We start from the raw sequence: 25,968 nt of genomic DNA, 5'->3' as shown, positions 1-25,968 counted from the left end.
AGCCAGCAAATTACTGACAAGTCCCATTCTTCACAGCACTATAATTGCATTTTAGTGCTGTTTTTATTGAGGCACGCCAGCCCCCGCTTCCCTCCCTCCTTTGAGCTAAGTCGGGGGTTGAGGGGTTAATATAGATAGCATTAGTGCCTAATTGGAAAGTCTAGAACTGCGAGGAGGTTTCATAGGTTCCGGAAGGTTAGGCTTGAATTTAAACATTCGGAAATTCCGTTTGTATTTCCAACCCCAAAGGTCTAAAGATATTAAAAGAATGCATGTAAATATCGCCGTGTGTCCTCTTCTACTTGTTTTCTTCCAGATATGTGACATCTCTGAGGGTCTTACAGAGAGGTATTGAGTGTCTTGGCCGCGTTACCACTTTAATCACTCCGTGTTGTCTTTCCCACCCCTTTGCATTACTTTCTCAATCTATTACTATGTGGAAATCATTAGTCTCCGTGTCAATACAAGCTCGGAGCAGAGAAAACACCTCATTATGGGACTTAAAGAGATCAGTTGCATTCTTGGCTCTGTCAAGCTGTTCTTCCCTCCTTCAATATAGTTACTTTCTTTTCAATGACAACGACAAATTCTCAACGTTCCAATGCCGGACAACCACACAGTCGCCATTTGAAATGGGGGAAAAAAGGAGAGAGAATGGAAAATGGCCCGGGGATTAGAGGATCTAAACAGCATAAAAGAATTGTAGATTCTTGGTGTGATCCAGTTTAGTTTGAAAGATGGAGGGTCTTAACCGGGATTTGAGACTTTAGAATTCATTGTGCCATTATTTCCATCCTATGCAGTTTCATTGAAATTGTTTCCAGTTTGGTGGCCCACGCAAGCTCCCAATTCTCTCACATCCTCGCCTGCATGCGTATACATATTAAACTGAATTATAGGAGGATATTGTGTCCATTTGGTACTGTTGCTTTGGGCCCACACACATTTTAACACACTTATGTTTCTGGATTTGTTTGCAATAAGATGTAAAGGAAATCAATTAAATATCAAAAATAAATGACAATTTATCGATGCATTTCTTATAGGTTTGTCCTCATCCACTCTTCTTTAGTCAGTTATTATACCACCTTGAAAGAAAGAAATGGTGTGGTTCATTAACAGCTTCATCAATGGATTTTAAAATTTGGATTTTATGATTGGATTTTAAATAGATACAATTCAATCAAAAGGAAAAAAACCTAAGAAAAAATATTGAAGAGGATAATCCATCCATCCGAACATCCATTGTAACCAAAGGGTAAGAAATAATGCTTAACTGAAATCTATAAATGTAATCAACTATGGCTCAAACTAGGATATCTTGGGGCTTCCGTTGTCTGTTCGCGAGGTTCCGCCCCGGGGGTTCGAACCGGCAGTTGACTCACAGTGAGCTAATTCGCCGGTGACCTAATGTGTCCGTCTCTCCGTCAGCCTGAGCAGGTTGACACCTCTGACCCCGCCGAGTGTCAAATGGCTTGTCAGAGCCCTTCAATAAAGCACGGTGACAAGGCCTCTAATGCATTACCACACGAGCGCCAGCCAAAAATGAGAGGCTGCAGCCCATACAGCCTGGAGGTAGACAGGTGCGCTGGCGAACACGCGCACACACAGACACACGCGCGTGCACATGCGCACACACGCACACACACACACACACACACACACACACAAATAACACACACTCACGCTTGCACACACAGTCTACTCATGAAGGCAGTACCTAACAAAAATACATGAACATACCTGTAGTGTGTTTTGTTTTTGCATTTAGACACACATATTAGGAAAAGCCATAGAATCATAATAGTATAATATTATTATAATATATAATAATATAGTGGCAATAATAATATGGAAGGTATTATTTCTCAAGACCAACTTGACTGAATGTGGATGACATCATTGGAAGGCTTTTAGTCTTATTCAGTGGTCAACTATTGCCACTTCCCGTACAGTCAGCCTGTCTGCATCACGGCTGGCTAAATTATTGCTGTTGGGAATGGCATGAGATGAAGTAACAAATCATTTGATGTTAGCAAATGATGCAATGCCAAGTGTGGGCATCTAACCATTTCTAGTGCCACATGTTTCGGTCGATGCCGGCTCTCCTGGAGGCCCTGCTTCGACACGCCATGCATTCCAACCAATTATCTACCCAGAGGTGGAACAGGTTAACAATTTTGTCTTTGATGCGTCCTCCAATGGGATATAGTTGGATTTAAAACATGGAACCGGGGAAGGCGTGCAGTCATTAAAAAACCTGTATATACACAGCCGACATGAATCAACTTCAGAGCAAAACAGAAGCCCCTTGAAGAAACACTTTTAACTGCGCCATCACACAATGGCCTTATCTGGAGGCTATATTTTCTCTTTCAAAGCGAGAACATCGGCACTGGAAAAAATATACCCACAATCAAAATGTGGCTGCCGTCGATAGAAGGTGGAGAAATGTCCCCGAGCAATGTAGGTCATTCAATGGCTGTGAAGCGACTCATTCGAAGAAATGGACCATGGTAACCTCACGTCCGATCAAGTCACCCCTTCGCAGGAAATCCAGTCCCCTGGCACGGACATGGTGTTCTATGCGAACCCGTGCACCCCCAGCCAGGACACAAACATCTTACAAACCAGAAATTCCCATAGTTAATACATTCCCCTAGAGCGCCGGTGGCCCCCTATCCCTTTTTTCCAGGATGTATGTCCTTGAAGGGCTTGTCTCAACCATCTGTCACGGATGGCCCGGGACATCGCCCGTGATTTCTCAGGTCCCACACAGATATTATCCTCTCCATCGGAGACCAGAAACTTGAGAAGTGGAAAGTCTACCACAACCCCACTTTGCAATATAAATGCGTCTGTGCGCAGCATTTATATTGCAAAGTGGGGTTGTGGTAGACTTTCATGAATGTTTGGTTTTGTGTATTGGTCTTTCAATAAGGGTATCTCGTGTTCAGTGAACACTGCTCCGTTGGTTTTATCATCGGCACCGTTACATTTTGTGGAGTTGATCTCATTGCGTTTGTGTCGGCAATTGTGTTGTCAAAACACATATGAAGAAAATCATGCAGAGGGGAATCAATATGGAATCAAACGTTTCCTAATTTACCCCGGGGCGGAGTGCAAAATGTTATGTAAATCCCCTTAACGACCTTTTCAGACTGCCAACAATCGCCATACAAAGCTGATTGGCAGCCGACACTGTGGTGCACATTTATTCTTTGCCCTTGCCCGTCTCCCTCTATAGCGCCCCCTGCTGTGAGAGGCGTGGGGTAGAGTGCCCAGTGGCACTCGTTGCCAACGGGGGGAAGCCAGCGTGGATCCTCTCATGGCAATGGTGTGGGTCGTTTTAATAATGTTCGGTTTGTCTCCCGTTTCCCACCGCCTTTGGGATTTTGCCCGATCTGTAATCCAGTACATGAGACACAGGGGGAGGCCTCCTATGCCTGTCCATCTGAGTTTCAGTGCTGCCCGGCCTGATCTCGCCGCATTGTTGGCCAGAGTATTAGTTGCCCGAGGGCCATTTCTCAACACGTATGCATTATCATCATAAGCATGATTATTGTTCTCCGACGCCCACCAAGGGAGCATCGCGCATGCACGCCATTCACAGTCAATAACCTAGCGAAATGGAACGTCTGGTGCAAACACAGACATACATGAAAACACAAACACACACACACACACACACACTCACACACACACACGTGCACACACACACACACACAGCAGACGCCTGTTCCCAAGCCCCTGACTGAGCGGTTTTATCCTCGCTCGGCCTGGGCACAGAGGGGAGTAAGGCCCCTACTGAGATCCATACCCGCTACCTACTGCGAGGCCTGTTTGGCGCCTTGGCGACGTTCCACTCCCCCATTCACTCCCCGCTTGGTCACCCATAAATTTGCTTTGATTTGGGCATGACTGACTCATCAACTGAATACATCTCATAAGCAAAACAGCACTTGATATGAACTGCCTCATAGTTTTCCTACACTATTTTAGGCACAGGAGGCCTAAAGCAGGTCCCTGTTTGTGGGCCCTGACGTTAAGGATAGTGAAGTGTTCTAAAGCACGATTTCCATCTTGTAAATGGAAATAGAGCAGGAGAAAGTGTGTGTGTGTGTGTGTGTGTGTGTGTGTGTGTATATGTGTGTGTGAGTATGTGTATGTGTATGAGTGTGTGTGTGTGTGTGTGTGTGTGTGTGTGTGTGTGTGTGTGTGTGTGTGTGTGTGTGTGTGTGTGCGTGTATGTATGTGTGTGTGTGTGTGTGTGTGTGTGCGTGTGTGTGTGTGTGGGTCTGCATGTTTGCGCATGTGCGTGTGGGCTGAGTGTTTTTAAGCCTGTACGCCCGCAGGAACATGAGAATTTGTTTGTGTGTTTGCGTATGTGTGCTCGGAGGGTATGTGTGTGTGTGTGTGTGTGTGTGTGTGTGTGTGTGTGTGTGTGTGTGTGTGTGTGTGTGTGTGTGTGTGTGTGTGTGTGTGTGTGTGTGTGTGTGTAATATATACACCCCCTACTGTCCTATTTGTAGTGCCCTGTCCAGACATCTCAACTGTCAGTATCTGCTGAGATATGAAGCTGAAAGGAAGAAGTTCTCCACATGGATATCGCTGCAGAGTTTCCCTTTGGAGTCCGGACTGGTGGATTTAGCAGAAGCACCAGGAGCTTGGCTGGGAACGCGACTCGTCTCATGGTACGTTGGAAAAAGCCTGCTGAGATGATGTCGCCACAGCCTTCAAACTTCTTTTTCACAGCTTTGCGACGCCGTCATGGAACGAAAAGGGGACAGCTTCGAAACTTTTCTATCTATCGATTTCCGCGTTGTCCTTCGCCCCGACCCCGATCCCGAGTTTCTTTTAAATCCAGAATTTACTGAAGCTCATCAAACGACGCCTCTCTGACGTTCGGTTCGGTGTGAAGGTCTAAACCCTCGCGCTCGGCTCCTTTATGCAGATGTCAGAATGGGTTAGCGATGGAAAAAGCGAAGAAAGGGAGAATAAAATATGGCTTTGACAAGGTGGATCACAGGTGTTTCCCCACCCTTGGCACCTCTCACACCTGCGCTCCTGCTCGCTGTGTGATGGGTGGGGTGGGGTGGGGGTGGGGGTGGGGGTGGGGGACGGTGTTCTGTGATCAGGGGGGCCGTGACTGCTGTTCGTCGCGGTCGGAGGCGATGTCTCCGTAACTCAAACCGAGCTTTGCAGCTACGTCAACTTTATTTCCGTCTTGTTAAGCGTCAACGCGGAGGAAAAGACCCAAAGTCAAGGGATGCGCTGTCGGGGCCTCTGTTGCGTCAATCTCACTGAAATGTGACACATTTATCGTCGTGCTTGCTGACGGTTATCAAAGGATTGCTTGATTTCTTTTTTTATGGCCTCGTGCAAGTGTAGTTTCGAGTGTAGAATGTTGTCCAACATCGTCAAATGCATTTTTTGGGGGCTTTTTTTTTTTTCCATGGAGCAACATTGAACCTTATGTTTGCTGCGCTGCAGTCACATTTGTGCATTTATTTCAAATGCAGGTCACCGTTAAGGATGAGCTTTTTTCCTTTCGTTTTCATTTGTTCCACCACCCGAGCAATGCATTTTAATCTGTGTAAAAGACATGTTAACCTATTTGCGTGGCCTATGCTTGATTGGGGACGGTCTACTTTTTAGTGTCATTGTCAAGCGAGGATTGCATAATTATGGGTGCATCGAAAAATGTAAATTATGATGATCAATCAATATGCTTTGGAGCACTGCAGTCATTTCGCCGTTAGTCTGCCGCCTTGAAAGTGTTCTTCAGGAAAAGAGAAAATTCAGAAACAGGGCAAGAGAGGCAGTGACAGTTTGGGTGAAAGCCCCTTAATTGAACGGGTGAATCAACAAGGCCCTTGAAGATAAGCAAGTTAACGCTCGGAGAAAACAGCTCCAGCACTCGTGCCCAAGTGGAGACGGCGTGTTGCTGTGAAAGTTTGCGGAAGGCTATTTCCGCCATGTCTGGCGGGGCATAACCACAAATTACGGTTCCAGAGCGAGGCGGCGTGATAAGCAGCCACTGTGTGGTCCGCAGCCGGAGACCCTTCTCCCCTCCTGCTGCCCCCTCTGCTGGGGGTGCCAAGCATAGTTGACCCTGGTTAAAATTCAACCGGCTCCACAAAGACTCTGCTAGAGCTTTCCTAAATGACCTGAACCCAGCAACTCGGGTGGAAGCGGAAGCAGCTGCGGAGAAAAGGAGCAAATATAAGAAAGAATGGGATTTTCAACATATACATCAATTTAGATTGATCTATTATTTTTAGTTAATGAATACATAACATGGTCTGTTGCCACACACTATTTGACCTGCTCTTTACAGCGGTGTTACGATTTTATAAGACGCCTTTGTTGCAATGACAATGCGATTATTATTCTCCCTGGTAAATTGTGTTTTATTGCTTGCCCCCCCCCCCCCCCCCGCTCGCAGGAAGGTCAGAGTGCAGAGTTCAGACACAAAACAGCAAAAACCTGGAATTTGTAGGAATTTGCTGCCTTAACCCGGGACACTCAGACTACGGCAGGACGCTCCTCACAGTTAAAGTTGTTTAACTTCCTCCGGTCAACCTATGGTCACAGATGCTGCTGCTTTACTGGACAGATGAAGATGGAGGTGAATTGGACGGTGTCATTATTCCTGGATGTGTAAACAGATGATTACTAAATCAAAAGTATATGGTTACCGGCAAAAATTTCCATCATCTATGCCCCATGGTTGATTCCATCAGAGATTTTCTAATTGCCTCGGCAACACAGCGAGGCAGATGATAAACCGTGGGATGTTGTGTTGCAATTTCTACAGTGATTTAGTGGTAGAATTTGAAAAATTGTAAATGATTAATAACATATAGTGAATTACAGGACACGATGCATTTTTTTCTAGATAATATTTTGACAACCCTTCCACATTATAATGGTTTAAGAAATTTGCAGGTCTAAATTGCCATATGTGGGCTTATTTATTCATGTATCTTTTTTTATTGAAGCCAACTGAATCAAATACAATTACATGTTGGAGTCTGTATTTGTGTTAATCAAATCAATAAAACAAATGAATACAGTGACACATAGAGACATAGAACGACGGTTGAGACATGTAAGTGGAACTCCCCCTAAAAAATAGATGTAATAATGCTGCCATATTTGGTCTATTGACTGCCTCTGAGTGTTACTTCTGCAGCTCATACTTAAAAAACATGACAAAGGTGTGCTGCAACCTGCCCAGCCTGTCAGTCAAGAGGCAATATGGCAAAAGGCTGTTGTTGGTGTTAGTGGTGGGAACAGCCAACTGTCACCATCCCATGTTGTATTGCACAAACATGCATAATACAAAATTAACAGATTGTGACTTGTGAATGAAAACATTTATTGTTTTCCTTATCCTATAGTGCAATGTGATTTATCAAATCAAACTTTGAAATTGTATTTTATTAATTACATTGGATTTAGAAATTGTTTTGAAATTGTATTTTATTAATTACATTGGCCTATAGCAGGCCTATTCAACCGGTCAACCCGGTTGACCCGCCAAATAGCCCACATAATAATGCGGACTTCCCCTTTAAATAAATGTTATTGCTCGCAATGAACCGTAATTAAATTTACACATAAATTTACAATTTGCACACATCATTGTCTGACCAGCGATGGACACTCATCACCAGGTCCCCGGGCGCGTCCACGAATGCTGCCCACTGCTCCTGGCTTCATTTCACCGGCCACCATCCAAAGCATGTGCGTGTGTGTGTGTGTGTGTGTGTGCTGTGTGACAAATAAAGATTGTTCTTCTTCTGTTCTGTAATAAGAATATAATGTTACATAGAAATGCTATTTCTAGATTCATAGAATATTCATTGCATGTTTTTTTGCAAATTGCAGAAAATTTGTCTCACAAGTGTTCCTCAACAATGGAAGATGCTTGTTGAATTCTTCAGGCCGCTCACCAGGTTGAAGACCTGGACCCGGACAGAATTTAACTGAATGCCCCTGGGCTATAGCATAAGGGAAATTATAAAAGGAAATATATATAGGTAAATTTCTCTTTAATACATTATCAAATAAACACTAAACAATAAACAGTAAACAAAATGAACAGATATTTCGATCATTTTACAGCGTTTGTGTGTCTTCCCGCTCCCGGCCACAGGGGGTGCTAAAGCCCCGGCCTGCACACCGGAAGTTTCGGCGGAACATCTGACGTGTCAAAACATCGCCATTTTCTAGACGGAAGGACACGCCTTGAGGAGGAAAAGAAATATAACAACTGTGTGAGTAAGAGCCCGCTTACATTTATTTGCTGCTGTTTTCTTTCCGATTCACGGAAACGGGGAGGACGGGTCTCTGCGCGGAAAGGGGATATTTGAACAGGTCGGTCGCCTCCATGGCCGGGAACAGGGGGAAATTTGTTCAAATCACTTGGTGGAAAAAAAAAAAAAAAAAATGCTAACGTTAGCATTAGCTTCCTATGTGAGTCAAACGAGCTGCAATGGACACCCCCATTCGCGAAAACCAAACTTTTATGTGTATATTCTACGGATTCGGATCTGTGTTCATTTACGTCAGCCCGGATTTGAACACGCTTATGTTATTGACTGAAGAATATTACCGTTTTGGTTTTTTTTTGCCGGTTGAGAATTAAAGCAGTCATTCCTTTTCTATGGCAGGAAGAACCTACCTACCCCATTCGAGCTCATTCACAGAAACATCCATTCATAACGTACATACGTCTGTATGTACGTTTTATCAATTGACTTATATTGACTCATAATTATTATTTTTTTAATTTTACCATAAAAATAAGTCATAATTAGACTTCCGAGTCAACATTCCTGAAGCCAAAACTCTTTTGACACCTCTACACAGAAAGATGGCAGGGATAATGAATTAGAAGGACACCCACAGTACTTACATGCATTATAACTTAAGTTTCAATTAATTTGCCAATATTAGCCAATACACTACTGCTCACAGGTAGGTTTTACGGGAGTGCTATTTTGAAGTGGAAATCCATGAGATCATCTTTGTGGGCGGGTTACATTGCAAGTCTCAGAATGCCGTTCAGAACTGAAGGGTTGGGGTTTTTTTTCGACCCAACATCCAGGTAAACCTGGAAATTCACTGTGGCTCTGCCTGCTATAAAAAAAATATGGAGTAAATATCAATGCTGAGATTTTCAAAATAACATCTTATGGATTACCACTTCAACCGCTACCAGAGTCTAGCCACACTTTTCAGGTACTAGGAACCGTTTCTGTCACTGCTGTCCCACGTAACAAACCAATTCTAATGTAGAGACAAACTCTGCATCGATAATTGATTCATATCTTTTCTGCTCCACAGTTGTATGTTGATTGCAGAGGGCCTCTTTTCCACTAACCTTGAAACCTCATCTCTTTTGTTTCTCTTAGATCCACCATACCAAAGTAGACTCCACCCACTGCAACCATGGGGACTATGTTTTCAGGACTCTTTAAAATGTTTGGGAAGAAGGAGATGAGGATCCTCATGGTCGGACTGGATGCCGCTGGAAAGACGACCATATTGTACAAGCTCAAACTTGGAGAAATTGTGACGACCATTCCCACAATAGGTAAGTCAGCCTACGTTTAGAAGTTGTACCTTGGTGAAGTCCAACTCTTGTGTTTTCATTGTAATTCCTCCAAGTGTGTGTGGTTAGCATTGTTTTCTTTTTTGTTGTTGTTTTATTTCCACTCAGGTTTTAACGTAGAGACAGTAGAATACAAGAACATCAGTTTCACGGTGTGGGACGTTGGCGGTCAAGACAAAATTCGACCGTTGTGGCGTCATTACTTCCAGAACACACAGGGTATGTTGGTGCAAGGGCCTAAAGTGTGGAAAATCTTCTTCGGTTTTTACGATTACTTTGCAGGAATCTTGGGCTACTTCTATGTCGACAAGGAGCAAAATAAATTGTTTAAATTCATTTTCTACTACAAAAAAAAAAAAGATAAATGTAAACCTATCAGTCTTAGAAATGTCCCGTGTCCCTGTGTGCATTGCAAGTGACCCCCGTATGGGGTCCCGATCCGAGGTTGGGATTGTCTGGCCAAAGGACATCCATCTATCTATCCATCCATCCATCAGTAACCCTGTTTTCCTCGTTCTGGTTTCAGGGCTCATATTTGTTGTAGACAGCAATGACAGAGAACGTGTAAACGAGGCTCGTGAGGAGCTGATGAGGATGTTGGCAGAAGATGAGCTACGTGATGCTGTGCTATTAGTGTTCGCTAACAAACAGGTAAGTTGTATTTGTCTATGGGGAAAAATGAACCATACGTGAGGTTATCCGACCTGTAAACGGCATATAGAGGTTGTCCTTTTCCCAGGTTTTTCTCATAAGGTGCAGCAGTATGTGTTTGTCATTTTAGATTAAGAGAAACCAGGATTCAAACAAAGTTACATTAATGCAGGTCCTTTGTCATTCGTAGTCTTTATATATATATATATATATATATATATATATATATATATATATATATATATATATATATATATATATATATATATATATATATATATATATTAGTCAATGATTTCCACCTGGCTCGTGGCCACAAATCCTGTTTTTGCTCTTCCTGTTGGAGGACTTATGAGCATTTAAACACCTGTCAGATTTCTGCAGCACAGAAACTATTAGGAAGATACACTACTGTCTCAATTCGAAAGATAGGAGTGACTAGTTCGGTGGAGCTCCAGAGCCTTAAAATAGGCTTTGTTACGCTTTCTATTAATTTCTTCTGGAGGCCTTCAGAAATTGCTTTTGATTGTTGCATGATGCACTAGAATCTAGGTCGGAAACTGGACAGAGCTGCCAATCTAGACATTGCTTTTCAATTAGCTTACCCTAATTCTAACTTTTTACTGGCTGAGGTGTTGCCAGTTGCCAGTTGGATTGCCTTGCACGGCAAAGAAATACCAAATAAAGTACCACAATTTCATGGGACAAACATCTGACCAAACTCAATGTTAAAAGCATGGAGACATTCAGACTTTCTACATTCCAACATTTGGTCTTTTTTCCCATCACTAGGACCTTCCAAATGCTATGAACGCAGCAGAAATCACAGACAAGCTCGGACTTCACTCCCTCCGCAATAGAAACTGGTACATCCAGGCGACCTGTGCCACCAGTGGCGACGGCCTCTATGAAGGACTGGACTGGTTGTCCAATCAGCTCAAGAACCAGAAATGATTTCCTGTCACCGTCAAACTAATATACTGCACCTCCTCTCAACCCCTGCTCTCTATTCCTCTCATATGGCAAATGAGCTATTTTGTCCAACAACAAAAAAAAATACTGGAAGCTGCCCTCATTTACCATCTTATCGCAAAACAAAAGCCCACAATGGGGGATAATCTATTCTTGTGAAGGCATACAACCTTTTTGTTTTATTTAATGTAAATACATTGAGTTATTGGGCAGCTTATTGTAAACTTGAACATTCATGGTTATTTCTGCTCTTGGCCTCTGGACAGCCATGTCCATTGAATGAGAAATGCAGGATAGAAATGAAACATTTCACCAGCGATTCTGGGCCCCGGACCTCATAACGAATGGTTTTTAATCGGCGTGTATTTTAACTGGTAATGTTTACTGTACGGTGTGTTTAATTGGGGGGTGTCAAATATCCACGATATCGGATTTATACGTAATGTTGATGCACTACAACTCCATATGTTAGAAAGCTACAATATCGAGCCCCCGCCACCCAGTTACGCTAAAAACAAAGCACTGGCATTACCTAATATTATCTGTACTGTGAGATTCCTCAGTCTAAGTCAAAAAACCTCTGTGATCACCTACCAGCTCTTCATATTCAGTGTGTCAGCTTTTGGGCTTAAATCTAAGAAACGCCGCCATGACCTCTTATCTACCTGCTTTATGATTAACAGAGAAGCTGTCTTCTTCAGTAGACTTTTTTTTTTTGGGGTTAGTATGACAGTGTCTCAGGTTAATCGTGTTATGCCTTTCGCAATATACCCGAATGAGCAAAAATGCATGTTCTGGTCTGTTAATTTCATCGGACATGCAAATTATTATGATTTTATTTTTTATTTTTACATGATCAGGTGGCACAATAAATGCCACTGCTGTCAGAGCACATTAAAAATAGTCATCAGGACATACAGATTAATAGCCCTCTAATGTAACCCTGTGTATGTACTATGTAATAACATGGTTATTACATAGCTAATGCATCATATCAAAAGCAGTGAGATGCTCCTCCCTGTCCCACCACCACCCTCCTCCCAGAAACTCATGCCTTTGTATTCAGAACGGACAGACGCGATGCGACAGAGGGCGTCATGTTGGCAATACAAAAAATCAGTTTGAGCTTCTGAATCGTAGTCGTAGTGTTTCTTACTTTCTTGCACATGTTGTCCCTTGGGGCAAACGAGAAGCTGCACTTCTGCCTTCTTGACCAAGACACATGCTGCCTCTTCCTTTGAGCTTTTTAATCTAAAGGTGTGAGTGTCCTTTCACTCTACTGCTCTTTGAAATGTCTTTAGTGGTGCATTAAAACATGGTTTGATTGACTGACTGATTAACTGCCTAAATGTTTGTTGAAACTGTTAATCTCTTAGTAGAACTGTCTACATTTTTTGTTCAGTTACGTTAGCTTTTGTTTTGTGAGTTTGAAAAAAAAAAAAAGCACTGTAATTAAAATGATCTGATATATATGCATTTGATTTTCACTCTGTCTTGTGTTGATTATGTTGTGGAATGTAGCTTACCTTCATTTGTTGTATTCTGACAGCCTGTGCTGATTTAAAAAATATATATATACAATTTACATTTCAACAGACTGAATAGCAAATAATTAAGCTTAATTATTAATCAATGGTACAGGGACGGAACTTGCAATCGGTGACACTGGTTCTCTGAAAGAAACTATTTCCAAAGTGACGGCAGTGACCAAGTGTGTGAGTGGTGAAATGCATGTAGCTGTCCCTACATCTCCACAGGTGAAGGCAGGGGAACGAGGAGGGCGTCCGAGGTGCAATCTCCAGCGTTCCTTCGTGCCGGCCTGGCTGCCATGGCGACGGCAGCCAGGCCTGAAACGCATGGCGGGAGAGGACGGTGGTCGTGTAGAGGGAGGGGGTCGTCTCGGGTCCCTTACAGGGTGGCTTTGTGTGGCCGGCTCTCCTGCTGCTCCATCAGCATGGCTTGTGTGTGGCGCTCCTAACGGTACTCAGCCAAATAAAAAGCACCAGCCTGGTTTTTTGCACTCTTCTTTGTGAATGCCTTGCTCTTTTTAGTGCACCCCCCCAGGTGCCAGCCAGCAGAATACCCTCTTTCAGACCCTCGAGGCAAACGCAAACACTACACTATTATGACGAGCGGAGCACATTCCAATGGGATCTTACCAGGAGGAGTTGAACCTAGAACAGGGACAGACAAAGGAGGGCTGGCATGATGGAGAGTAAAATAAACTAAAATAAAAAGACGTATGTCTGCTTTTAGGGGTAAGGAAGGCACAGGGTGAGAGCACGTGGTACATAGTGCAACATTTTTAATGTAAATGTTGATTTGATGCCTTTGAGTGGTAGTTTATATTGTAGAGGTTCCAGGCACATTCTGGATCATTCCTCAATATCTTGTGATAATTATACGAGAACCCTTGAAACTTCAGGAACTTGTGTTTTATGTGGAGACTCATTTTTGACTGACTTGCATTAAACAGTAAGAGACTTGACATTTTAACACATTTAAAAAGGTTGACATTTTTATTTTTAAGTCACGACTTGTCATTCCAGTTCATAAATTTTATTGAATTGTAAAAAAAAAAAAAAAAAGGCAGCTAAAGGGTTAAAACATTTGGGTTTGTAAGTGGGCCAAACCACCAGTGTTGTCCAGGGTGTGATGGGGTTTATCGGTGGTAAATTCTGCTGCAGAAATGTGTCTCTGATTCGGGGGTGGGAGGGATTGGGCGGAGGGCGTTCTAGTTGTCAGAGTCGGTGTCGTGCCGCCTCCTGTGGCTTTGTGCGGCAGCAGCGGGGGCCACCTTGCGGCCATCTCGGTTTCGGGGGACGGGGGACCCCCTGTCGGAGGAGTCTGAGTCGTGTCGCTGCCGGCGACGGTGGGGGGGGGAGGAGGGGTGGCTCTCGGCCCTCGCCTCCCCCCTCGAAGAATAGCTGTCATGGGGTCTGGCTCCGCTCTGACTGTGGCATGATGGATTATGATGGTGGTGGTGGTCCTTTCTGGCTCTGCAGTGAAAGGAAACGAACAATCGATGATTGGGAACGGGTGGGGGAGTGGGGGAGTCGGGGGGGGGTTAAGCTGACGCAGTGCTGTGCGGAGGACGAGGAGGCTTAAGATGCTGGTGCCCGTCACTCAGAACATCCATCCCCAAAATATACTCAGTGACCCTCATATGTAAATATGACCAACTAGCCATCGTGATAAACTGCTGTTAACGTTATTCTATTTCTGTGTACCAACTCAACACATGGCACCCAACATTATTTTCTTCCTGGTTTGCTACTTAATGAATCATATAACAACTAACTTAGGTACACACTGTTTACACACGTGCAACTAGCTTGGGCATTGAAAGTCCTTTAATAAGCAAGAAAATGTCTGGATTTTCACAGCTGGCTAAATAGATCCTAGGATTCCAATGAAAATAAGAGCACATTGATAATACAGTGATTCCCAACCTGAGGTGCCAGACCCCCACAGGGGGTCGCACGAGACCTCAAGAGTCTCGACAATTTGAGGTATGTTCCTGATAATAAAATATATGTTCAAAAAAAACCAAAACACGAGTGTTAGTTCAAATAGAAATCATTACAAAGCCCACGAATATATGTTATAATGTATTGTGTGCCCTAACAACCAAAATAAAACCAATTAAAAAAAAACAAAAAAAACACCAAATGCTTACAAATACATGAAAAAAAATGAAAAAGGTATCCCATTCAAATAAGGTGGTCTCAAGAATCAGGTTCGATTTGGGGGGGGGGGGGGGGGGGGGGTCTCTGAAGACCAGAGGGCTGGAACCCCTGGTTCAATACATAGCGCCCCAGTGCCATCTAGTGCCGGCGGAGAGGAGGTTCTGGAGAAATGAGAAGGAAACCGACCTTTTCTTGTGGTCGTCGGAGTCGGAAGAAGAAGAGTCCCTCCTTTGCCTTTTCTTCTTTTTCTCCTTCTTCTTCTTCTCCTTTTTGCTTTTCTTCTCTTTCTTCTTTTTACCCTCGTGCCTTCGGCAAGGAGAATCGTAATTTCAATAACACTGATATAAGAACACAGGTGCACTTTAATCACGTAGTTGAGAATACAGTAAGAGGACGGGAAAACAACACCACCGCGAAGAGATGGAACCTGGTGCAGCAGCGTTATTACGCCCAAGAAATGTAAAAGGAATTTAGGGATGTAATACACCGTACACAGCATGTTCATAATGCTTGGTGGTACATATATGCAGTGAAATGTCACGACACCTGGTGATTACGCATAATAAGCTCTATAAGCTCTAAAAATGGATTATGAACGTCCCCATTCACTTCTTTGCCAAAATGTCACTCACGCCCAGTGGTCACTAAATTTTCCATTACCGACAACATTACAATAAAGTAGAAAATAAGGACAGAATTTCTTCAACATAAACGTTATATTATCTGACCATCGGCAGTCAACCCAAGTGGTTGGCATCAGAATCCTTTAAATGTATCCAGTATTGAGAGCACAGCTTGACAGAATATTTAAGATTCTGATGCCTGTCCCTCGGGTCCCAAAGATTAAAAAATAAGGTTTAGGTAAAAAAAAACAAAAAACACCATGGTCAATATGCGGTGACTAGGCTTCAGGAATACACTCACCGTGACTCCTTTACCTCCTTTACCTCCTTCTCCACACTCTCAACTGTATTTTTTGTCGAGGTTTCCAGGCGACCCTCAGTCTTATGGTGCTGTGACAAAACACATGGATACACACATCTTTAGACACATAAACTGGTCTGAGTCCAATCTAATCCTTCTCTATGGGAGGAGCAACATTAAGGCAGGATTTTTGGGCCACGAAACTCAAGAAGGCCACACTTTTAAAGAGGTCTTACCATTAACCGGGTGTCATTTTATTACATCTCAAATAATGTACACTGATGTGGCCTTTAGAAACTGTGTTCAACCATCTTTTTAATCTCATTTTAGAAAAAATCCTCCAGGCACGCTAAAACAATGAATTGAAAATGAAAAAGGAACATTGGGAACAGAAACTCACTGTGAAAACCGGCAAGCCCATTTTAGCAGCCTCCTTCTCCTGCTGGGAGAGCACCATCTTCCGTGACCCTGCACTGGAGATGGAAGCACTTCAATCATGGTCCCTTCTTGTACTGTAGGTGGCTCTCCACCGCTTGAATGTCAAGAGGAACGTTTTAATCACTTCGTTCGGTACAGAAATAACATAATTATAGTGAGCGACCGCCCGTCCTGAATTCAAAACAAGCCTCTCGGTTTGTACAAAGACGTAGCGAACCTGAACCACACAGAAAGAGAGGGAAATCATCTGAGTAAAAGGCAGCATTATACGTAGAAATTATTTATATTTATCGTGCAATTCCGAACCAGTTTGGCTCCAAACTGGAGCTGATCCTCAATAACGTGCCCTAATGTGTCATTAATAATCACCCGGAGTTTCCCAGGCCTGAGATACGGTCGACATCTCTTTCCTCGCCAGTGTCTTCCCTCCTGCACACATCTGCAAGATCCTGAGACAGAAACGGAGACAAACATTGTAATCCGGACAATTTCAATCAAAGCGTGTAACAATCTAGAATTGAAGGAAACCTATACCTCTTTGGTCAGGCCGGTTGGTTGTCTCTTTATATTCTTGTGCCCGCTAAAAAAGGAAGTTGGAAACGGCGGTGAAGATTTAAATGCACAGCTCAAACAATGTTTGGGATGGATTCATATGCATCGACACTTTTCATATAATAGGGCCACTCACAGGGCGGCCATCAGCGCCTCCTGCTCTGCGGCCCTGACGGCGGCGAGCTCCTCCTCCCGCGACAGGGCTTCTCCGCCTTTCTTGTCCTTGGTGTACCACGTCAGGTCCTTGCCTTTCTGCCAGCGCCCGACTGGGGCCATCAAAGAGTTGCCTAACAACAAAGTGATATGAGGAAAAGTACATTAGAGACGACGCAGTTATGTCCTTTTGGTATTTGTAGGACGATCATCTGCCTGAACATGTTGGTCCCCAACGTTAAAGCTTGTTTTACAAGATTCTTCTTGACCAGATTGCTAGATTAAACACTACTGCACATAAGATAACGTACAATAAAGACTGTTTTCTGTTATCTCTGACACTACAGCGTGGACAGGTATGGAAGTTTGGACTGAACCATATCCAACAGTGAAAGTCTTATGAGATCGGGGTTCCGGGGACCGAGATCGTATCAAACTGGGTCCAGCGACGAGGCGGCGGTGTGGGGGTTGAAAATCACTGCACGGTCCATCTGGTGTGGCTGCTTTGGGATCCCGCTTTTGGGGATGGTGTGTAAAATAAACACACTACGTAAGAAACTGGCGATCCAAAAAGGGAGCCGGTGAATGTTGGGAAAGAGCGCGCGCGTGCGTGCGTGTGTGTGTGTGTGTGTGTGTGTGTGTGAGAGAGAGAGAGAGAGAGAGAGAGAGGGGGGGGGGGGGCGAGGGAGAGTGAGAGAGAGAGAGGGCGAGGGAGAGAGCGATTACAGTCACGTCAGTGAGCAGATCGGCTCTACTTTAACTGTTGTTCGACCCGCCGACAGAGACCGCAATGAGGGACAAATGCTGCGTAGAGAACGGTACGAAAACCCCGTTTCACCGTGCGACCCCCGGCTAGCTAGCTGGCTGGCTGGCTGGCTGGCTGGCTGGCTAGCCGGGGGTCGCTAGTTAGCGCCATGCTGAACTTACCGAGGTAGTTCTCTCTGTGCTTGTCGACCTTCACGTCGTCCCAGTTGAACTGGTCCTGGCCTCCCCGGACGCCCCCGGACCGAGAGGACCCGAACATACCGACCTGGGAGCACGGGTGTTTATTTGACTAGAAAATGGCGGAAGTGAGCTGACGTGAGTCGAGCGGCGGGACCTGACATGCGGCGGACGGTGCCCCCGGTAGGCCCGGCGCCTGGGGCTCCAGGGGAGGGTGAGCTTGCTCGGACACTTACCGGCGCCGCTGTAAACAGTTTGACTGGAACAGCGAAGGACACGAGTGGCGGGGGTCGCAGCGGCGTAGCGTTGCCTTTCGTCCTGGTTTTGTGTGCGGAAACTTACGTTGCGTTATTTAACTTGAAATGGGAAGTGTATTTAACGTGGCACGAACGAACCCTAACCCTATAAACCGCGACCAGTTTACAAAAGACTTCCTATTGGGTTCGATACTTTACTTCACACCGGTAAGTTTTCGGTGTTTTCGGCGTGCGCGTCTAGACGGACGTTTACGAAGCGCTGCGTTCACGTCACGTGGGAAACAAAGGGGGGGGGTAGACGACTTGCTTTGGTTTCTCTGCAACTCTAGCCAGGCGAGGCTTAATATATTTCTATCGTGCGTGCGTTCCGCCGTGGGGCCGTTGTATCGCCGGTGCTACCGGGTAGGAGGCATCCGTTCGAAGCAAAACTCCCGAGTTAACACGTCGGGTACGGCTCGAACGTGGACGTGGACGACGGGCCAAGTTGGACGCGCGTAGTCGCGTCTCTCCCACGTTACGCGAACGCAGCACGATAGTGAGCTGTTTTGGCCCCGGTTGATGACGTCACTCCGGGTGTTGCGGCTAGCGGGCTGATGGCTCTCATTAGGAGAGCCTGCACCGGACCGCACGGATCCTCCCGAAAGAGCACCGCGACCCGGGACCCAAACGATCACTGATGTACACCAGATATTTCTCCAGGCTCCTCTCGGGTAGGAAGACGCCCCGCTCGTGGTCGCTGTGGTGTTTTTTTTGTGACCAGTCTCTCCTCTCGCAACGCATTGCTCAGCCCCTCATGGGTTCATTCAGGAAGGACTTGTGTTGTTCTGTTTATGATCGAATGTGAACATACACAAGAATCAAGAGGTTATTTGTCACATACATAGACATACGGTCATACAAATATGCACTGTATATTCTTTCAGGTTCCAGCGCCCACAATGTTTTCATTATTTCTAGTTTTGTCTTTTTTTTTTTTGTCTTTTCTATAACTTGTGTGTGTGTGTGTGTGTGTGGTGCTCTTCCCTCCACCTTGGTTCCTCTCCTTTCACTATTAAGTCAGTTGAGTTACTCTTGAGTTGCTGTTAGGAATACACTTCTACTATCGATTCTTCATTTTGATTGATTCTAATATTGATCAGTGAGCGGGCAGGGCGTCTTCCTCAAGACATGAATGGATCTCGGCCGCATAAGCTACACAATATAGAACCGTTTTTACTTTTCGCTGTCACCGGCTTGTATCTATAGTCACATTTAGTGACCAAAATAAAACCTAAATGCTTTGCGAGCAAGACCTTTCAGCTGACCACATGACTTTCGATTTGCAAGGTTAATTTAAATTCAGTCAAAGTCCTGATTCCAATTAGCGTCATCCCGTGGCTGTGAGCTGACGTCCCTCATTTCCTGCTGCAAACCCAAATTTGACAACTTAAGTTCAGCAAAGTTTGAGAAAGAAACATAACAATTCTTCCTTTGAATGGGGGGCTGGGTGCTGCCAGGTATTTTTATGTGACTGCCCTGGCTGTCAATTGAAAGGCTAGATTCAACATTTACTGTAATTATAAACCACACCTTCAAAGAAATATGACAAGAATACATCCAAACTAATATAATGATACATTTTGCATCAACAGTGGAGTTTCTTTTTACATTTTGCTCAATAAGGAAGGCTTTTAAAAACCCATAATCTTGCTGAATGAAGTCGTGTCCAAGTTTCTGTTTATGGCAAAGCTTGAAGAGGTCACGTCGAATGACTGTCACCTGCAGCTGCAAACAAATCCTCCCTGAGAATGTTTTGCCTGGAGACGGGAAAAAGCTTGACAACACTCGACCGGATTTCACTCACTAGCTCATAAAACACCATGGAAACCTGCTTAAGTTGGTCATAACTTAGACAGATTTTCCTTCCATTCAGATGGGACTAATCACTTCTTGTACGTCTTTGGGAGATTTATTGAAGAAGTTGTAACACTGTGGTTAAACACGCAAGGTCTCCCGTATGGATTGACTTGTTTTCTGAGTGTCGGTCTAAACTGACTTTGAATGTACAGGCCTGGAATTTTAAATAGTTTAAAAGGCAGTTTTTGTGTTCGTTTGTGTTTATTATCATCAAACGAATGATCAAAATTACTTAACTATCAATTGTAAATGGGTTAGAATGTTTATTTGTCAGGTTGATTTTGTAGTTGTTAAAGCATTGTTTATAGCTGGTCGGTTATTTCTGGTTTCTCTGTGCCCTGTTACCCATGTTACTGGTGTGTTTAAAGTCATTTAGAGCAGTTTTATGGTCTCTTTCTTTTTAATTTTTTAATTTCTTTTTTTTTCCAAGGGGGGGCTGTAATATTTCCTGGTGTTTTATGATTTGGTCTCGTCTTTGCCCTTTTACTTTCTTTTCCCTTGCTTTATTTATGTCCTTCCGCTCTTCTTCCATATGACCAAATGTAAACATTAAACCTGCATGCTTGACTACATTGAACAACTCCCATTCTCTCACAACATCCTGAAGCCAGGAAAGAGAGACACGAGTTTGCTTAAGACAAAAACTTGTTTGCAAAGGCTGTTATTTTCCTGTATCTGCTTAGGAGCACTTTGCTGAAATGTAGGCACTTGTCACCTCTATTTTATATGTTTATAAATATGAAGTAAGTTTGTGTGTGTGTGTGTGTGTGTGTGTGTGTGTGTGTGTGTGTGTGTGTGTGTGTGTGTGTGTGTGTATATTTTTTTGACTGGAATACACCTTTTATTTGTCCGTCTACTTTTGCTCGGCATGTATATTTCTTTTTTCCCCCCTCTCATCGCACTGTTCTTACCTGCCACCAGGGCTGAGAGCTCTCCAATTAGTGAGGAATTCTTCCATGACAGCGCCATGGTAACAGGAGGAGCCGTCGGATTACATTTAATCGGCTGGGTCTTTTGGGAGACAGGTCGGCAGTATGTGTATTGAGTGGTTAAGTCTTAACAAGAAGACAATGCTATACATACATATATACATACATATGTATTTTATTTATTCAAATTTTTACTTAAAACAACCCAGTCCCAGTCAGTCCACCAAAGTCTCAACCTTGTTGAGACTTTGGTTTTTTACCACATCCTGGTCACAGTCTAGTTCCTTATTCATGACTCATGATCTCCTGAAGTGGCCGAGCCCCACCCACATTCCCCAGGGTGTCTGTCAGGTCCTCTCCTCTATTGAACCTCCTCTAGCATCCCTCCTGTGTTTCTTCCACTTAAACAGTCCTTCTCCTCTCTCTCTCTCCCTCTTCCAAAGCTATGGCTGGACCAAGGCCTGTGGTGCTCAGTGGACCTTCAGGGGCTGGGAAGAGCACACTGCTGAAGAAGCTCATGAAGGAATACGACGGCGTGTTTGGCTTCAGCGTTTCCCGTAAGTCAGGAAAGTTGGCCTCGATATCCCATAATTATAGCTCTGGATATCAAAACAAGATGCTGTATTTGTATGGGCTGAATTGCAGTGAAATACAGTGGCTTTTGACGAACGATTTTGATATCAAAATCTCTTCAGTGAGCCAAAAATAAAACAAATAGTTTTTCTATTTTAAGAGTAAATGTGCCATGACGTTTTCTTTTTAGTAAAATATATATATTTTTTAAGCTAGGCCACGATTCTTTTTTTTTTTTAAATGGCACTTTTCTTTCGTTTTAGTTTAAAGCTGTATATGAACTTAAAGGTGCAGTGGGTATAATTTTGTGGCATCTAGTGTTGATGAACTCCCTTTCCAATGACTTAGGAGAAGCTACGGTGGCCTTGAGGTGCTGCGTAATAAAACGTGAAAGTCCTTCTCTAGAGCCAGTGTTTATTTTGTCCGTTCAGGGCTACTGTAGAAACATGGCGGCCTCCGTGGAAGCGTACCCGCTAACGTAGATATAAGGGGCTCATTCTTAGGTGACGAAAACCCCACGATTCTTATTTTCATGGGATAATACACTTATTAAAACATACTTACAAATATTATATTTCATTTCCGCCAAGTCTGTTCCATAAATTCGACACACTGCTTTAAAGTCAGTATTTCTATTATATTTTTTATATTATAGAAAAAAATACTGTTTATAAACCCGTACCAAAGTTCTAAAATGTGGTTCTAAAGATCACAATTTAAAATCCATTAATTTAAAGAATTCTTAAAAAATAGGTTAATAAATAAACAATTAAAATATTAGGGAAAAATAAGGAATTAAAACCAACTGAAAAATTTGAAACATTCCAAAATATCCATCCCTCAAATCTATCTACGCAAGCATCCTAACATTGAGGTCAAAGGTTATATCAGACAAGTATTTTATTTTTTCTCCCAGATACAACACGACTCCCTCGCCCGGGTGAAGAGGATGGAAAAGGTACGTCATTGTCATTCTCAAGGGAGCTCTTTATACACGACTCTGAATATTCATCTTCTCGGCAGAGAATCCAGCGTGTTTTCCCGTTTTCCCTGTCCCCAGACTACCATTACGTGACCAGGGAGGCGATGCAAGCGCAGATCGACGGCGGCGAGTTCATCGAGAACGCAGAGTTTTCGGGGAACATGTACGGGACGAGCAGAGCGGCGGTGCAGGCCGTCCAGGCCAATAACCTGATCTGCATACTGGACATCGACATGCAGGGCGTGAAGAACATCAAACGCACCGACCTCAACCCCATCTACGTCTCCATCCAGCCACCGTCCATGGCCATTCTGGTGAGGAAAGGCAAATGTAGTTGTACCTGTAAAACCGGTTTGACCGTACGTGGGTGTCGCAGGGCATGGCCGTCTGCGCGCTCGGTCATACAGGTTTTTATTGAATGCCTTTTTTTGTTGGGGTTAAGCAAACCCTAACCCATTGTGCTGTGATCTAAATGTTTTAGGAAAAACGCTTGAGAGACAGAAAAACGGAGTCGGAGGAGAATCTCCAGAGGCGTCTAAGAGCCGCTCAGGTTGACATGGAGATCAGTAAGTCGTTCATTCCACCGCTGAACGCTAACTGAGATGATAATGATGTGGCGCTGGCTCGACCGCTTCATTGCCTTGACTGAACAGTATATTGACCGGGGGTTCCCAAACTGGAGTCCGCGGCCCCCTAGGCGCCCTCGGAGGAATTGCGAGATCCGCAAAATATGAAAATATATAATAGAAAATATAAAATATATATATATATATATATATATATATATATATATATATATATATATATATATATATATATATATATATATATATATATATATATATATATATATATATTTTTTTTTTTTTTAATTCTATTTATTTAATTTTTTGTGTTTTGTTTTACAAAATATATCTACCTCAGTTTTCGTGTTATTTGGTATTTTCCCTTTGTGTGGCACAATGATCAACAAAAAAAAAAATCTCATTGTTTTTTCTCTGTTATGGACATCTAACATGCATTTCTGTGCCAATGAGTAGACGATCAAGACATTTCCCTTTTTCAATATCGGACATATTTGTCATATAGTTAGAATCCCGCATTAACATTGGGATATCCCCTGATACCGAATCCAATTTTAGACAGGCTGATATTGGACAGATGCATTTCCAGTTTCCAAGATGGCAGAGGTTGAGGCTGCATGGTGAACTGTAATTGAATTAAATTCCTTTCAAGTGTATGGCACAATTAATTATTTTATTCCCCTCTCCCCTGCAGGCAAAGAACTTGGCTTATTTGATGTGGTAATTGTCAATGACAATTTAGAGGACGCATACGGAAAATTAAGGGATGCTCTACTGGTGGTGAGTTACTGATGAGGAGAAATTGACCAATCTGAGCTTTTTTCGTTGGACCCTTATTCTCTTATTTCAGATTATTTTCTGAATTATTTCACGATTAAATAGTTTAGCACCACCCCTCAAACTATGCCAAACTATTTGTACTAGTTGTTCTATGTGTTATACCTTCTTCTGAATGAATCACATATACAGTATGATCAGATGTCTCAACCCGTCAGGACATGGGAGCGTATCTAAAACGCTTGTGTATTTTTCAGGAAATTGGCAAAGTCAAGAAAGCCAACATGTCGTCGTGATCAATGAACCACCCCTCCCACCTCCCCAAAAAGTCCTTTCCAGCCACTCCTCAACACCGCCGACCTCCATTCCAGTCTGGATCATTCCGCCCTCGCCCACGACACCAAATAACCCGTAACATGGTTTAAAAGTAGTTATTACACGATAATAACAATATACTGTAAATGTAATAAGTCGAGATTTGTTTACGTTTTTTTTATTTTTACAAAGGATACTCCATTAATAACTATGTGTGATGTGGTTTGTCAAATGTCTTGTTTTCTTGTTGGGTTTTTTAACCAAGGGTGGGGGGGGGGGGGCGTTGTGGTGCGTGCCTCCAGCTTTGTATGAAATTTCCTCTGCACATGCATCCTCATTCAAATATTTACTGTAAAAGCGTGTACAGTACGTCATACGCATTCCATCAAATAGAGAAACTTGATCCGGGGAATTTGTAAAGTAAACTGCGTCTTGTTTGTGGGGAAAGGTCCCGGCATTTCTGTCTAACAGCAGCGCTGGATCATGGATCCAAACCACAGTATGTGAATTCTTCTCACTCCGCGAATGCGTATTTCTCTAGTTTTGCAGCGACGTGGCCTCCGTATACTCCCTCTCCAGCTTTGGTGTGGGCGGCGCATCAGCGTAACATCTGATCTCAGGAACGCGGCGGCTTTTCACTTATAGAGAAACCTGCAACTCCCTTCGTACTGTTGAATTCCAGGATTAGTCAAAACACTCGGTTCCACAGAGCCTGGTCACGATATCTATGGTCATGTGACATATAATTCCTGCTAACTCTTGGTTTAAAAAAAAAAAAAAAAAGTCAAGACATCAAATCCAAGGTGATGAATTTGTATAAATATGTGTTCACTAATAGGACAAACATGGAGCGGTGTCTTTAATGTCTTCTTCTACATGCCAGCACTTTGTTTTTATTTTGTTCTCTTTTTTTTGTCTGGTTGTAATTGAGCAGCAGTGTAACTGCATGTTTTATTTTTATTCGAGGGTGTTTACATGGTAGCTATGGTTTCACAGTTTTTTGCCTCTACAATGCCATGATAAACTGATGGATCACGGATCATTAAGGAAAAAGAAAAAATTGGTGAACTAAAAATGTATACAGTATTGTGCAGCATTAGAATTAAGACACTCACACTTGCAGTTTGAGATCAGCCACAATCAGGAATTGACAATCCATATTAAGTTTTTAAAATAATTTATTATAACCTTAATATAGGGGAATTATATGTGACATTCAGTCTCCACATGACTGCAATCAGCCTACTTAAAAAAAAAAAAATCCATTCCTTTGTGTTTTGGACCTGATACTGATTATCAGGATTTTTTTTTTATAACGGTATACAGGATCGATTTAATTCACGGTCTGAGCTTGTGGTCCTCTGGTTTTAGATTTTACAAAACCCTGCTGCAAGGCACCATAACCTGTTCAAAAATGTGTATGTTCTGTATGTATTTTACAAGTGTATTAAAAGTCATGTGAGTTGTTTCCCTTGGTCACTGCTGTTTTAAATTTAATTTCATTAACTATAACGCATTAATAAGAACTGGGTCAGAAATAATAAAGCACAATTCATTCCAATTTGTGACAGAATTTTCTCGCATTACAGAAAATTAATAGAATTCATATTCATTAATGGGAATTTAACAGCTTTTATAACTGTGTGGTGTACCACAGAATCTAAACATCTAATAATATACCCCAATACCCATAATTTGAGGATATTCAG

General features: G+C 43.1%; 3 protein-coding genes across 6 annotated transcripts; 2 read left to right on the top strand and 1 right to left on the bottom strand.

Moving 5' to 3' along the window:
• The first annotated feature begins 8,156 nt into the window (after positions 1-8,156).
• arf1 (ADP-ribosylation factor 1) lies at positions 8,157-13,235 on the top strand. Of its 2 annotated transcripts, none has more exons than XM_080011004.1 (5): positions 8,157-8,285; positions 9,426-9,607; positions 9,734-9,844; positions 10,152-10,276; positions 11,069-13,234. In XM_080011004.1, exons 2-5 carry the CDS (start codon positions 9,463-9,465, stop codon positions 11,228-11,230), a joined length of 543 nt encoding a protein of 180 aa, XP_079867130.1. In that variant the 5' UTR covers positions 8,157-8,285; positions 9,426-9,462; the 3' UTR covers positions 11,231-13,234. The 2 variants fall into 2 exon arrangements, with proteins under 2 accessions (XP_079867130.1, XP_079867131.1); XM_080011005.1 differs by having other exon boundaries at positions 8,268-8,385; positions 11,069-13,235.
• Positions 13,236-13,785: 550 nt separating this feature from the next.
• On the bottom strand, positions 13,786-18,493 carry cUnh1orf35 (chromosome Un C1orf35 homolog). Its single transcript, XM_080011564.1, has 8 exons — positions 17,932-18,493; positions 16,988-17,138; positions 16,834-16,879; positions 16,669-16,748; positions 16,262-16,334; positions 15,862-15,950; positions 15,124-15,243; positions 13,786-14,247 (listed from the first exon to the last, which is right to left on the bottom strand). The coding sequence occupies exons 1-8, from the start codon at positions 18,026-18,028 to the stop codon at positions 13,983-13,985; spliced, it is 921 nt and encodes a 306-aa protein (XP_079867690.1). The 5' UTR covers positions 18,029-18,493; the 3' UTR covers positions 13,786-13,982.
• On the top strand, positions 17,689-24,490 carry guk1a (guanylate kinase 1a; the record flags this gene model as incomplete). 3 transcript variants are annotated; one of them, XM_080011567.1, is made up of 7 exons in its annotated part: positions 18,880-18,913; positions 21,472-21,585; positions 22,518-22,559; positions 22,662-22,897; positions 23,065-23,149; positions 23,862-23,947; positions 24,202-24,490. In XM_080011567.1, 7 exons carry the CDS (start codon positions 18,880-18,882, stop codon positions 24,238-24,240), a joined length of 636 nt encoding a protein of 211 aa, XP_079867693.1. In that variant the 3' UTR covers positions 24,241-24,490. The 3 variants fall into 3 exon arrangements, with proteins under 3 accessions (XP_079867691.1, XP_079867693.1, XP_079867692.1); XM_080011565.1 differs by lacking the exon at positions 18,880-18,913 and adding an exon at positions 17,689-17,822 and having other exon boundaries at positions 22,518-22,897; XM_080011566.1 differs by having other exon boundaries at positions 18,881-18,913; positions 22,518-22,897.
• Positions 24,491-25,968: the final 1,478 nt, after the last annotated feature.

Source organism: Zeus faber, assembly GCF_960531495.2.
Source record: "Zeus faber genome assembly, chromosome: 12".
NCBI classification, from domain to species: Eukaryota; Metazoa; Chordata; class Actinopteri; order Zeiformes; family Zeidae; genus Zeus; species Zeus faber.
The sequence above is the reverse complement of the archived record's forward strand: the minus strand, read 5'-3'. Positions and strand labels throughout refer to the sequence as shown.

Excerpts from the sequence above, each read along its gene's own strand:
- arf1 (XM_080011005.1), top strand. The coding sequence starts at position 9,463 with ATGGGGACTATGTTTTCAGGACTCTTTAAAATGTTTGGGAAGAAGGAG. Across the intron at positions 9,608-9,733 it reads GACGACCATTCCCACAATAG|GTTTTAACGTAGAGACAGTA; the intron begins GTAAGTCAGCCT and ends ATTTCCACTCAG. Across the intron at positions 9,845-10,151 it reads TTACTTCCAGAACACACAGG|GGCTCATATTTGTTGTAGAC; the intron begins GTATGTTGGTGC and ends TTCTGGTTTCAG.
- cUnh1orf35 (XM_080011564.1), bottom strand. The coding sequence starts at position 18,028 with ATGTTCGGGTCCTCTCGGTCCGGGGGCGTCCGGGGAGGCCAGGACCAG. Across the intron at positions 16,335-16,668 it reads TCAGGCCTGGGAAACTCCGG|TGCAGGGTCACGGAAGATGG; the intron begins GTGATTATTAAT and ends TTCCATCTCCAG. Across the intron at positions 15,244-15,861 it reads AAGGAGGTAAAGGAGTCACG|GCACGAGGGTAAAAAGAAGA; the intron begins GTGAGTGTATTC and ends TCCTTGCCGAAG.